The sequence below is a fragment of the Physeter macrocephalus genome, chromosome 16 (assembly GCF_002837175.3).
Source record: "Physeter macrocephalus isolate SW-GA chromosome 16, ASM283717v5, whole genome shotgun sequence".
In the NCBI taxonomy this organism is placed as follows: Eukaryota; Metazoa; Chordata; class Mammalia; order Artiodactyla; family Physeteridae; genus Physeter; species Physeter macrocephalus.
In genome coordinates, this window is record NC_041229.1 from 85,116,478 (window position 1) to 85,131,393 (window position 14,916).

Consider the following 14,916-nt stretch of genomic DNA (forward strand, 5'->3'; position numbering starts at 1 on the left):
GAGTCGGCGGAGGACGCGGGATCTAGAAACCAGTCCCAAACCTGCCCCCCGCGCGCCAAGGCGGGGCCAGAACTGGCTGCGGGCGGCCGGGCTCGCCCAGGGCTCAGGGCAGAAGCGGCGACGGCGACGGCGACGGCAACAGCGATAGCGACGGCAACAGCGATAGCGACAGCGAGGGGCGGCTTCCCGGAGACGACTGCCAACTGCCTGCCCGCCGCAGGTGAGCCGGCCCCCGGGAGGAGGAGCGCGGCCAGGTACTCCCAAGGAGCTGCTTCCTCCTTTTCCCACAGCTCCGCGGTCTCCCGGGATCAAGGCTGGGCCTGCGCCGCGCGTCCCCGTGCCGGCCAGGGCGGCGCTCCGCGGACTCCAGGCGCTTCCTCGAGAGTGCGGGCCACTCCGGCCCTGCGGAAAGCAAGGCGAGGGTTTTGGGGGCGCTGAGACGGAGGGTCTGGCGGCCGCAGGGACTACCCAAGCACGGGGCTCCGGCCCGGGAGCTGCTGGAACATGCGCCCGGAGCTGCAGGTGCGAGGCCCGGCGGCTCGGCCCCGACGGGGAATGGGCGACACGGAGGGGGCCACCTCGGCGGACCGGGCTCGATTCCAACGGAAAGCAGAGGGCGGCCGCGGCGATAGGTGCCCGCTCTGCCGTCGGCAGAGTCCGGAGGGTGGGGTGGGGAGGCGAGGGGTAGGGCGGAGGCGGCATTTGTCCCCGGGCACGCTCTCGGGGCCGCTTTCCGGGCGCGGGTCGGAGGCTGGCGACCGAAACCGCGCGCGGGGCGCAGTCGCGCGGTGGCTTTGAGCACAGCAGGTAGGTGACTCAGTTCCCACAGGAACTCAAAGTGCTGAGCCGGGGGCTTTTTTGACGTGTTTTTTGTTGGTCGGTTGGTTATTTTGTTTGTTTCGGTTTGTTTGACAGTTGCCAGACTATGTTTACACTCCTGGTGCTACTCAGCCAACTGCGCATAGTTACCTTCGCGTTCCCTCATCGCACAAGAAGTCCAGAGGAGTCTAGGCATGCGGGAGAAGAAGGTAAGCCTGGCTTCCGGCTCCAAGAAAACCCTCCGGGAAACACGACTCGGATTACAGAGCTCAAACCAGAAAGTGCAGTCTTTGAAACTACATGCCCCCATCAATCATAGAAGCACTAAAATGTCCTTTAATTTGTGGTTTATTTGGTAATGTTGTGGTTTGTTATGTTAAGTGCAATTTATACACATTCATTTCTGTGAGTTGCTTTTGGTAAGTATATATTTAAGACCAGGTTGGTGGTTAACTGAATGGAAAATCTAATTCAACTTCTGAAAATCAGTGAGTGCCGTTTTTCTAGATGAAGCTATGTGGTAATTATAATGAGCATAATTCTTCCAGTTCTTCCTGGAAAGATGGACAGGGAGACCAGGATCTAGTCCGGATGTGTTAGGAGACTCTGGGCAAGTTACTTAACCCCTTTCAGCTTGTAAAATGATGGGGGGTGGGAGTGGAATGATCTCTGAGGTCCTTTTTTACTTTTAAATGCCTGGTTTTCTGGATAAAGTCAGAAGGTGTGAGAAGATTAGGTTTGGGGCTTGCTGACCTAGAATTCCATACCATGTGGACTCCAGGTCTTAGACTGATTCCTGCCCATATTTTGAAAGCCTAACCAGAAAAAACAGAAAAGAAGAAAAAAATTGGCTTTCATTTCTCCCTGCCTTGTCATTGTGCTTCCCTACCCAGATCCTACTCTCGTTTCTTTTGGGGAAGGATCTGTTACACTAATACTCCTGGATGACTCATTAATGATTAATACAGCTTAGTGTCTCAAACCTTCTAGGAGAGTGTGTGTGTGTGCGTGTGTGTGTTAAGATAGGGCAACATCTTAACCTGAGGGAATCAAACACTGACGGCAGAATTCTAGGCAATTGGATAGGCTAGCCAGTGGGATGGGGGAGATTTGGAAGGAAATCCTTCTTGGTGCCTCCCAAGTTGCACCATATATGTAAGTCCACTCATATATAAGGTGGATGATCCATACTCAGCAGGACCAGATGCTGATCTCCAGAATGCTTGTGAGTGTATTCATTCACTCACACGATACAGCATGAAAGACAGTCTCAAGGACATCACAAACTATGGAAGGAATTTAGAGATCAAACTTGAGTGCAGAAGGCTGGAGATATCTGTGGGAAATGTAAATGAAGAATCCTATATATTTAAAAAGCTGATTTGTTCAGTAATAACCTCTTTATTAACATACACTATGTGCCAAGCCCTCTGCTAGGCACTGGAGATGTAGAAATGAAAGACTGTAATCCTGACCGGGAGGACTACTTCATCTAGTGGGAGAGGCAGTGTGTAAACTGATAATCTCCATAAACTCTATGACAGAAGTAAAAACAGAGAGTTTCAAGAGCAGAGGAAAGAATGAGTTAGCAGTAACTGTCTCCGGAGAGTTGTATGGCACAGAAGCCAGTGCTCTCTATCTGCAAATGAGATATAATAAATGTAGATATGAAAAGTAATTAGGAAAATAAGGACCTTCAGCTGCATTCTGATAAAGCCCAAAGGTGGGGTTGAAATGACCTAAAAAGAATTTATTTGGAAAGCATGGGGAGACAGGAGAGAGGAGGAAAATGGAATATCTCAGTTGGTGGGCTTAAAATAGGGGAATGCACAGGCAACTTCCTAGGATGGTCTAAGACAGGAGACATAGAGATGGAAAGACAATCTGAGGAGGCAGATACAAAAGTGCAGAGGCCAGTGCATCCTCCAGCAATGGCCAGAGGGAAAATAGGAACTCTCGCTGGAAGTTCGGGATGCTCCAGGGGCAAGGAAGTTTGCCTCCTTCAATTTAAAGCAAATCCAGGGCTACTTAGAACCCGAATAACAAAGGATAGTATTTCTCCTAAGATCATAAGGGAGGCAGGAAGATGTTTGATAAGGCACTGAAAGTCTAAGATCAACCACGGACTGAATCAGAACTTTCACACTCAGGGAAGTGGTAAACAGCAGCCCCTCCTGGAGGGCATGTTTTATACATCAGTGAAGACTTTCGTTGGCATAAATATCATTTCAGGAGCAATAAAAATATTTATGACTTGCTTTTTTATTTTCCTTTTAAGTTGAAAGTGCCATTTGGAGGGCAGGGGCATTTTATAACTCAGATAACTGACTTGAATAGGAGACTGACAATGAGAAATTTGGCACTGCTTTTCTAGCCAATAAAATGTAAAGATCTGGGCGCATCTGAGAAGTAGCAAAACAGATTTCATGTAGTAAGTACAATATAGCTAAGTTAGGCAGGCTCAGAGTTACTTCATCACTGGTTTAATATTTTAAACCTATGCCAAGCTGAGTAATGGACTATACCTCTGAATTGCTTCAACTGGTAGAATTTAGGTCCAAGAGTTCCTTCCCACTATTGGAAAGTCAAGTTCATTCATTTATTTTTGTAAGTAATTTTTTTGGCATCTCTTTGTGTCAGCATCCCTTGCTTTAATGGAACTTTCCTTCTAGCTAGGGGAACAGAGTGGTAACAAGTAAGTAAAGCATACAGAACACCAGATGGTGATAAGTGCTCTGAAGAAAAACAGAGTATAGTAGGAGATGGGGATTGCCAGAGGTGGGTGAGTGGGGATGGGGTTCAAGGTAACATTGAACAAAATCCTGAAGGACGTGAGAGAGCAGAGTGGAAGAAGAAAGTTCTATTTAGAGGAAACAGCAAGTTCAAAGGCAGGAGAGAACAGGCATGTTGGAAACCAGAGTAGCTGTAGGGGACAAGGAGAGCCCTTAGAGCAGCGGTCCCCAACCTTTTTGGCACCAGTGACCGGTTTCGTGGAAGACAGTTTTTCCACGGATGTTGCCGGTGGATGGTTCAGGCAGTAATGCCAATGATGGGGAGCGATGGGGAGTGGAGCGGCAGATGAAGCTTCGCTCGCTGGCCCGCTGCTCACCTCCTGCTGTGCCGCCCGGATCCTAAGAGGGCTCAGACCGATAGTGGTACGTGGCCCGGGAGTTGGGGACCCCTGCCTTAGAGGGCCATTGCGAGAATCCCAATGAGAGATGATGGAGACTTGGAAAATTTTTCATTCTGTCTCCATTAGGTGGTAGTGTAAAATCTGCAAGAAGACAAAGAAGAAGAAAGAACAAAAATATTTTATCACACTGGTCTACCCTTTAGAATATTTCTCAAAACGACTATCACCAGTGATCCCATTCTAGCTTCCCCCTTGGTTCAAATAGCTCATATGTGTTATTTCTAACATAGAAATGAATACACTAGAATAGCACTGGCCAATAGAAATAAAATATTAACCACATAAAAAATTTAAAATTTTCTAGAGCCATATTTTAAAAAGTAAAAAAAAAGGTGAAATTAATTTTAATAATGTAGTTAATTTAACCTAATATAGCCAAAATATTTAACCCAGTATTTCCAAATATAAGCAATAGAAAACATTGAGATATTTCATATTTTTTTAAACCATGTCTTTGAAGTCCCCTGTGTATTTACACTTACAGCACATCTCAATTCACACTAGCCACATTTCAAGTGCTCAATAGCCATATGTGGCTAGTGGCTAGTGTATTGGACAAATCCAGCTCTGTTAAGATTCAGACCTGCTTGGAAAAGTGATTGATTAGTAGGGAAAATATCTTGGCCAAGGTGTGACTGTTCTCAAAGGCTAAGAATAAATGGCCAACCTGAGTTCACTCTCAAATCAGTATTAGTCTTCCAGACCATGCACTGTCGTCAGTCTTTTTTTTTTGGCTGCATTGGGTCTTATTTTTGGCTGCACGCGGGCTTTCTCTAGTTGCGGTGAGCGGGGGCTACTCTTTATTGCGGTGTGTAGGATTCTCATTGCAGTGGTTTCTCTTGTTGCACAGCCTGGGTTCTAGGCGTGTGGGCTTCAGTAGTTGTGGTGTGTGGGCTCAGTAGTTGTGGCTTGTGGGCTCTAGAACACAGGCTCTGTAGTTGTGGCACAGGCTTAGTTGCTCTGCGGCACGTGGGATCTTCCCAGACCAGGGATCAAACCCATGTCCCTTGAATTGGCAGGTGGATTCTTAACCACTGCACCACCAGGGAAGTCCCTATCGTCAGTCTTGATCCATCTTTCAGTTGCCCACTTTAATATATTCTTCCTTTAGTAATGGTTAGCAGTGAGAAATACCAACACTTTTAAATTCTTATAAGCATTTGGGGTAGTTCTCAGAGAGTTTCTGAATTCCAGTCTCAGTAATATGATCTGGAGCAAGATTGCTTCAGCTTTGTGTGACACCAGAACGAGTTTGAAGTTTTCAGGTTTTGAAAATACTGCCTTGGTAGGATATTTTGGTTTTGTGTCAACCTGTGCTTAGCTATGGTGTTTACCATTTACCTTCCCTACATGCACATGTAGACGGAGTCTTATAAAGCTTTGTAGACACATGTTTAGGGGCTGAGTGGAGGGAGCTAGTCCTTTGGGAGGGACTGAATGGCTTTTAATTCATCTTATAATTAACTTATGATTTTATTAGCTTAGAAGTTTAAAATTTTTTGGTATAAACCTGATAGAACAATTTTAATATAAATGTATGAATTTATAATTTTAAAACATAAACAGATCTTAGTTATTATTTAGTTCATATTCCTATTTTCCAAATGAGGAAATGGCAACCCAGGGACTTCCCTGGAGGTCCAGTGGTTAAGACTCCGTGCTCCCAGTGCAGGGGGCATGGGTTCGATCCCTGGTCAGGGAATTAAGATCCCACATGCCACACAGTGCAGCCAAAAAAAAAAAAAAAAAGTGTTTCAGGAAATGGCAACCCAGAGATATAAGTGACTTATCCCAGGATATATCTGATAGCTAAGCCAAATCAAAAAGAAGAGTCTCTGTCTTCTAACTCTTAGTCCAGTACTCTGTCCATTACACCAGACTAATTTTTCTCAGTCAAGATAATAGGAAACCAACGCTTTAGAAATAGAATAGTCTGGCCTGTCATTTATTGGAAAAATAATTGTCTAGAGGGAAAAGTGATACTCAAATAATTTTTATTTATGCTGAGAATTTTGGACATAATCTACTCAAGTATGTTCTGGAATTTTGTTGATATCTGTATTTCATATTTAGCAGGAATTATTTTTACTGATGATATTTCTTTTTGTCAGATTTTAAAACCACACAAGAAAGTTTGGTATAATTTAACCGCATCAAAAGAACTGTATGCTTTTACCATAATTAAAACAAGAATTTTCTGCCTTATTTTTTATCAGTGTTTGAAATCTTTCTATTTCTTTGCTAGTCTTTACATCAAAAGAAGAAGCAAACTTGTTCATACGTAGACACCTCCTATATAATAGATTTGATTTGGAGCTCTTCACTCCCAGTGACCTAGAAAGAGAATGCAGAGAAGAACTTTGTAATTATGAGGAAGCCAGAGAAATTTTTGTGGATGAAGATAAAACGGTAATTTGGTTGATGATGTTAATTGGCTAGACATCTATTAAATGGTACTTAAGAAAGTGGCACTTTCAGTCAGTAGAGATTATGTGCCTTAAATAAAATTCAGATTGTATACCTGTTATCTCTTTCTACTTTCTTATATTGTAATTAGCCCATTTAGACTTGGCTTTGTACTTAACTGGGCTTATAGTAATCAGCAAATTATCAATTATGTCGTGATTTTCTGTGTTTAACATTATGATATTCAAAGACAATCATGAAGCAGAGTGAATTAAACTTTAGGATATTATTTGAGTTAGTTCTCTGACTCAGGCTTCAATCATTCAAGACTCAGAGCAATTTTTTCTATTAGGACTTACCATTTTTGATTACTGTATTTATATTTCAAGTACTTATTGATGACTTACTATGTGCCAAGTGCTCTGCTAGAGACTGAAGATAAGATATATAGTCCCTGCATTCAGGATTTTATTGCTTGGCGATAAACTTTTAGAAGTTCTCCCTTAAAATATAATTAAATCCTATCTGTTAATCCTGAAAAGGTACAAAACAAACAGCCAGCACCGTCCCTGTTATAATCTGGCCTATTCTTTAAGAATGACAAGTGGGCTTCCCTGGTGGCGCAGTGGTTGAGAGTCCGCCTGCCGATGCAGGGGACATGGGTTCGTGCCCCGGTCCTGGAAGATCCCACATGCCGCCGAGCAGCTGGGCCCGTGAGCCATGGCCGCTGAGCCTGCGTGTCCGGAGCCTGTGCTCCGCAACGGAAGAGGCCACAACAGTGAGAGGCCCGCGTACCATAAAAAAAAGAATGACAAGTGACCCAGATTTTTCACTTTTGTAGATTAAATAACCCCAGCTCCTTTTCCCCTTCCCCAAGAATCCCATTTTACTCTTTGGTCAATAAGAACCTCTCTAGGTATCCTTTAAATGCAGGTGTTATTGAAACTTAGTTCTTTTTTCTTCCAAAATTGTGCCCAGATTGCATTCCCTGCTATTATCTGCTGCATCTATTAGAGAAGGGAAAGAAAGTCTACTCTGCGTTGTAGTTGTGCCTGTTGAAATTCTATTGTTTTTCACAAACCCGTTTTCTAATTTTATCACAGTTCCTTAAAAATGGCTTCTATTCTCTCAAGTAACACCGAACTTAAACAGTCTCAGGCATGTCTTTCCAAATCAATAAATAACTTTCAATAAAATCTCCTAGGAAACTGAGGGCTCACCTAATGTAGAAAAAAATCAGACTCCTTTTCAAACATTATAATGAGTCCCCTGCTTCAACTTCCATCTCTGCTACTTTCATCGACTCTCTAATGCGATAGTGTCCCCTGATGCCTGAGCGAGGGCTCTGGGCAGTTGAAGGGAGACTATCAGTGCACAGTAGTAGAGAGCTAGCACTAGCAATAATCCCCTGACCAATTCGAGTTGGAAGAAACAGTGTTGGATGGCAGTACTTTATTAGAGTGAGTCACGCCCTCCAGCATGAATGAACTGGTATCCTACCTGTGGCACATGCCAAGCATTTACCCCCCCTAGTCTAGGTCATTGAGACCAAATGAAATGACAATAAAGAAATTAAATAAACTTGGAAATTTTACCTTCTCTTAGATGACATTTTGGCAAGAATATTCAATTAAAGGACCAACCACAGAATCAGGTAAGGCAAGAACTGATCAATTTTCATGTTTTTTCCCACCCTCTATCATAGTACATTTTTAGTTTCATTGTTTGAGTTTGGTTGTTGCACAACATACATACCTTGTAAAGCCAAGGAAGATTTCTCAGTTATACAATGGGCTATCTAAGACAGAGAAGGCCACATTAATCTGTTTACACACTGAAAATCAAGTTTGGTGAGATAGTAGGGAAATGAGATAATAGGCTTAATGCTATTTTAAACAGTTCAGCTAAGTCAAGACTTGCACAGAATAAAAGTAGGACTCTATTTTAATTTTTTTTTCTTTTTTACCATTACAAGTGAATGGAATACTTATGCTACTAGGTAAATTAGGATTGTTAGGTAGAATTAAGTAACTCCTAGAGAGGGGAGATCCTTTATTTTATCTACATTTATCATCTCTAGCTGCTTTTTAGTCAGATTGGTTTTGTTTTGTTTTGTTTGTGTTTGCCAGCTCTTTTTTCATTCCCCCTAGGTAGGGCCCCAGCTATAGGGAGACTATTACATAGCTACACCGGAATTGCTTACTACATTTATCTTAGTAGTTAATACCAAAATGTGTATAGTTGAACAAAGAACATGTTTATCCCACTTAGTCTTGACTTTCATCCATTTAATATAACATTTAAAATAAATGAAGCTAAGGACTTCCCTGGCGGTCCAGTGGTTAAGAGTCCACGCTTCCAATGCAGAGGATGCATGTTTGATCCCTGGGTGGGAATCCTGCATGCCACACAGTGTGGTCAAAAACTTTAAAAAATTAAAAATAAATGAAGTCAGAACTAGGGCTTTTAGGAAGTGTATCTAAATTTTTTCTGGTCATGTCTCTAGCACAGACTTTTCAAAGTAATCAATATTAATTATTAGATGCTTAATAGCATGCTTACACCCAGCATTGAATTTATTGAAATCATAGGTGGTGCTTTTCAGTTGTTATATTCATGTTATTTTAATGATTTATCTTAAGATGCTAACAGCGAGAAAATCGATGTTATGGGCCTTCTGACTGGACTAATTGCTGCTGGAGTATTTTTGGTTATTTTTGGATTACTTGGTTACTATCTTTGTATCACTAAGTGTAACAGGCAACAACATCCAGGGTAAGTACCAAATAAAAATATTTAATTCACTATTATATGTTCTATACTGTCATTTTTAAATGGCTAAAAAAATGGCTGCCTTTTTTTAAAAATACACTTTTGATTTTGGAATAATTTTAGATATACAGGAAAGTTACAAAGATAGCACAGAGAGTTCCTTTATATCCTTCACGCAGCTTCCTCATTGCTAACATCTTATGTTACCATAGTACATTTGTAAAACTAACAAACCAACATTGGTACATTACTATTAACTGAGTTCCAACACATTAGTAAAGCTTCATAAAGGCCATATTGTTTGCGTAATAGAATCTCAACATCCTTATTAGAATAAAAAGTTATTATCTTCTCTATTATCTTACCTGTAAGTATAGATGAGAAAGTGTAGAACTAACCTTATTCAACAAAAAATACCACATGTGAAACAGGCTATCGAAATTAATGCTTATATATCCCTATTTACACTTTCAAATTCTATGAAGAAGCTAATGATGGTAACCAGGTGATAAAATGATTATGGAAATAGATAGTGGTGATGCTTGTACAACATTGTGAATATAATTAATACCATTGAATTGTACCCTTGAAAATGGTTATAACGACAAATTTTATGTTACACGTATTTTACCATAATAAAAACTTTTTCTTTATTGTTAAGGTAAGAGTTTAGGGCAACAGATATGGAATTAAGATAAATCCATTGGAGGATAAAAGCTGAAGCCATGAGAGTAGGCAAGTTCTCTGAGTGTGATGAAAGGACAGAAGGCAAGTGACGGAGTCTTAAAGGATGCCCACAGTAAGGGTGTAGAGGAGGACATGCCAGCAAAGGGGGCAGAGGACAGGGGCAAAGTATAGCGTAATTCTATCCCCAGGCTGGAATTCCTGAACAACTCCCTGAGGCATTGATGTGATCATGGGCAGGGACTAAGGAGATTGTCTGAGACTTCTGTAAATCCTATAAAATTTTGAAAAGTGAGAGAAGATAAGGAAAATTTTGTGCAATTTTTCTTAAGCCACTATGTTTTAAGCTGAGAGGTTTCACTTACTTAACAGACAGGAAATGAGCAAGTTCTTCCTGTTTTCTAGGGCTATTGACTAAGATTTTATTCAATATGTCTTTCTCCACAAGCTGCAGCATACCTGGAAACTCACAGGTTAATGAAGAAATTGGAAAATATGTCTTTAAAGACTCTCCACGCGCAGGCGCAGCGGCCATGGCCCACGGGCCCAGCCGCTCCGCGGCATGTGGGATCCTCCCAGACCGGGGCGCGAACCCGGTTCCCGTGCATCGGCAGGCGGACGCGCAACCACTGCGCCACCAGGGAAGCCCCTCTCCTTGCCTTTTATCTTTCCTTCTTTTCCACCCCATTTATAGTATTTTCCCCAAAAAGTCCCTGTATGCCCTCACATTTAATAATTTCCCTCAAGGTCTGTGAGCACAGCCATTGTTCAGTGTCCTCTTGCTCGACATTGTCTTCTCTCTTCTTTCCGGTTTTTCTTCATTTTTCTACTTTTCTGCACCACTACACCTTCTTACCTTATGCCTTTTTTCTCTGAAACCTTCTAGCTTCTTTCCTGCATGAGGTTAGAAGCAGAATTCAAAGACACAGGGAATAAAGAGGTGCCATCATTATGCATATTTTCTATGTATGTTATTATAAAATTTTGAAAACCTGGGTATCTCTTATTTTAAAAGTTTAGTTATACTTAATGTTAGTACAGGATAATGCTGTACTGTTTACAGGTCATTTTTACATCTACTGTCTCACTTCGATTCTCACAGAAACCCTTTATAGGGGACATTTCAAACTAGGTTAACCAGACATTCACTTGTGTTAAGATTAACTTTTAAATACTTAGTAAAGTACCGTTCATCAATTGTCCCAAGAAATTCTTGCAGCAGAGTTATGTGTTCTCTTTCTACATTTTGCAAGTCTGCAAGTGGGGGAAGGGTGAGGAATATTTGAAAAAGAAAAGAGTAAAAAATAAGATCATTGTTAGAATAGTTTGTCTCATTCCTCTGTAAAAGCATGCCAAGAAATGGGAAACAAGATCTTTTCATTTCTTAGTCCCTATATTTTATGGAGGAAAATAGGCATAATATAATGCTGTCAGCTTATTTGAGATGTTCCTGGTGCATACTTTCTGATTTCAATCATGTAAGAAATCACTGTGGAGACACTTAATGACTTTAATATAATTATACTGTTCCTGTAACTTAAATTTTGAAGGTCAACATGGAAAAATTCATTTCTTCAAGTAAAACATCTGTCTCTCCTGTTTCCTACAAACAAACAAGTAGAACTTTTCGTCACAAGCTAATGAATGTGGCAAGTGACAAGCCTACCATGAATACATTCCAGATTTCTGACAGAGGAGGAATTGTGTTGACTCCTCTAAGTAAACTTCTGAGGCTATCAGTCACCTCTCAACTATTGATGGGCTGATTATCCAGTTCCTAGATTTACACAGATTTTTTTCTTTTCTTCTCTCTGCAATTTTCCTCTCTCCTTCCGTCCAATTCCAGATCGCATAACCTCCAAAGGAAAAGGCATTCTAAGGGGCAAATTGATTGATTTAGTTAGCAAAAGTTTGCAGTATTTTGGGTCTGCTAAGCTGTCTCTTATTGGGAAGAATACTGTAAATATTGACTAGAGGTTGGGGATTACCTATACATTTAAATTATCTTATTAGTTATAACTATAAGAGGTTAATTTATGCATAGATGCTTCATAGGCAGCCAACTTCACAGTCTAAACAGATCAATTTACTAATGTCTAAATTTTAATTTGTAATTCACAAGTGAGAAGGGAAAAATGTAGCTTCAAAACACCAGACCTGTGTTGCATTTCAAATTTCATTGGCTGGTGGTGTAGATGACAGAGTTTTGTGAAAACAGTGGCCATATTGAACTAGGCCATTTTTTTTTTTTAATTAAAGAAATTTTTTTTGTAATTGTTGGACTTAAATCAATGGAAATCAATGGGGAAAAGATAATAATCTGAGAAAGGGAACAATACAGGTGAAACCACAGAGATAGACCAGAGAATTCATTGCACATACAGAGGAGAGTAAAGAGGCTACCTCGGCAAGAGCAGAGAGCTTTAAAATAAAGTGAGGCCAGAATAAGGGAGGCTTTGAAAAGGAGGCACAGGAGTTAGAACTTGATTCAGTAGAAAGTAGGCTGCAGGTTAGACTTTTGCGGAGAAGAATGATATGATAGAAGTCCTGTTTAGGAGGGATGGCCCAGGCAGCAGGGATTCAGTGGGGAACAGAGGAGAGAGAGACGAGCATTGCTGTTGTGATTATCTCTGTGGCATCAATTTCCTAGGCTTGGAGTTATGCTGCCTTTCAACGAAGCCTGGATTTGGTTTCACACCATACTTTGAGAAAATTTTAATTCAGGAGCAGGAGAAAAAGGGAATTCACATGTTTTGAGTCCTTGTTACAGTGTTCCTGACATTGCTTAGATGCTTTACATAAGACATCTTTCTCAATCCACACAAATCATCTCTGTTGAGGTAGCTATTGTTATCCCCATTTTATGGAGGAGGAAAGCTGAGTTACCTTGCGTCTGGTCACATAGCTATGAAATGACAAGATCCTGTTTCTTACCCGTGACTGACTTCAGAGTTCTTGATCTTTCCATTATATCAAGATTCTTTCAGAGTTTATGGGTAAAATAAAACTGTTGTTATATTAATAAGTCAGGTTCAGGGACTTCCCTGGTGGTCTGGTGGTTAGGATTCAGTGCTTGCACTTCCATGGACCGGGTTCAGTTCCTGGTTGGGGAACTGAGATCCCACAAGCCACGCAGCACGGCCCCCAAAATTAAAACAATAAAAATAAATTGTGTTCACCTTTATCAAAATGGTTGGATTTTTTAATATTGCCATCTTAACCTAAAAATGCTGCCTTTCCTAGACCTCAATGCTGTCTCTGTTTAGTTCTTCAGCCACCTACGCAAGAAGGGGCAGACACACTCCCTCCATCATTTTCAGAAGACCTGAGGAGGCTGTCTTGTCTCCATTGCCACCTTCAGTGGAGGACACAGGATTACCTTCTTATGAACAGGCAATGGCACTGACCAGAAAACACAATGTTTCGCCGCCACCACCATATCCTGGGCCAGCAAAAGGGTTTAGGGTATTTAAAAAATCTATGTCACTCCCATCTCACTAAGCCCACCTTGTTGTCTTGGTGATATAGGACATTCACATTATTTAAATGGTTTGTTTTCCCTGAACCAAAAAGACATGTCAATTCAGCCCTTTATGACGAACTGCAGAGAGTAAAGGAGGAATAAGCACGTGTACTATGCCACTGGAGATCTGTTAGCATCCTGGACCTGAACTTGATCATAATCAGCTGGATAAGGAACTTTGTATCTTTGCAGTTAAGAAGAGAGCACTTTTTTGTTCCTTTTAATGGTTCAAAAAATCTGTTATGGATGTCACAGCTACAACTGGGGAGCTATCTGTATCCTTTGTACAGAAAAAGTTTGTAGATTTCTTGTATTGAATACTAAAAAGGTAAGAATTTCTAATTGTTAGATTATCCCAAGTCATAATATTTGACCTACTCTTTTTTTTAGGATTTCTTTTTGGTTGGAAATACTTCACAGAATTTGGCATTTAAATATAAATTGGTGGCCTTTATATAATCACTTGTTTTTTTATTTTAAATTATTGCATAGCATTCACCATATTTTGCACGTTTTTATTGTGAACTCTTGCTATCAGTCATGTTTTATTATGGGTAGTGGGGTCAATAGTTTTCTTTAAAAACAAAACAAAACAGGGCTTCCCTGGTGGCGCAGTGGTTGAGAGTCCGCCTGCCGATGCCGGGGACACGGGTTGGTGCCCTGGTCCGGGAAGATCCCACGTGCAGCGGAGCGGCTAGGCCCGTGAACCATGGCTGCTGAGCCTGCGCGTCCGGAGCCTGTGCTCCGCAACAGGAGAGACCACAGCAGTGAGAGGCCCGCGTACCGCAAAAACAAAACAAAACAAAACACTTGCTAGAGAGTTAGTTCTTCAGAGGGAACAGGGTTGCAATGTTACGGATTTGCAAGGGTTGTTATACCACCAAATAAAGATACAGGCCTCAAATCTAGGAGTGACAACTTGATAAGTTGTGCATATTAATGATGAGTAGACACACCCATTTTCATTGTTATGTTATCTGTATCTGACTATAGCTATTAATCTGGAAAATTTGTTGAATTTTATAAATAATAGTTTGAGAACCTGGAAGAAGTAACTTACTTTTCTGCTATCAAAATAATATTGATTAAAGTTACCAGCAACCCCCTGTATCTCTTAATGTCTAGACACAGAACACCATAGGTAATCATTTTGACCTATATTTTGTATTTTCTTCTAATTGTATATATGACCAGTCTCCCCTTAAGAACATAGTAGAGTATAAGCTATAAACTTCTGGAATGAATGTTTGTGCACAAATTTATTTGAGTGGGTGTGTACGTATACGTGAATTTGTTTCCTCTTTGCAGGAGCTCAAAAAAAAACATACTCCTGAGAAATAGAAAATTCTGTTCTTTATGTTTTTTGCCAGGCATTGCTTTTTTCCTATTTAAGACCATTTATAAAATTGTATTTTGTTTTATAATTTTTACAGAGGTGAGATTAAAACTCACATGCAGGGCTTCCCTGGTGGTGCAGTGGTTGAGAGTCCGCCTGCCGATGCAGGGGACACGGGTTCGT

The 14,916-nt window shown here is 41.0% G+C and overlaps 1 protein-coding gene across 4 annotated transcripts in view; it reads left to right on the forward strand.

Moving 5' to 3' along the window:
- Window positions 1–105: 105 nt before the first annotated feature.
- PRRG4 (proline rich and Gla domain 4) overlaps window positions 106–14,916 on the forward strand; it is a 17,421-nt gene continuing 2,610 nt past the window's right edge. The window contains exons 1-6 of one of the 4 annotated variants that reach the window (XM_007111132.3): window positions 106–254; window positions 916–1,028; window positions 6,258–6,421; window positions 8,024–8,072; window positions 9,061–9,193; window positions 13,141–14,910. In XM_007111132.3, coding sequence (XP_007111194.1) covers window positions 926–1,028; window positions 6,258–6,421; window positions 8,024–8,072; window positions 9,061–9,193; window positions 13,141–13,375 — 684 coding nt within the window. In that variant the 5' untranslated portion in view covers window positions 106–254; window positions 916–925 and the 3' untranslated portion in view covers window positions 13,376–14,910. The other 3 variants (XM_007111133.3, XR_447993.3, XM_007111131.2) reach the window with 3 other exon arrangements.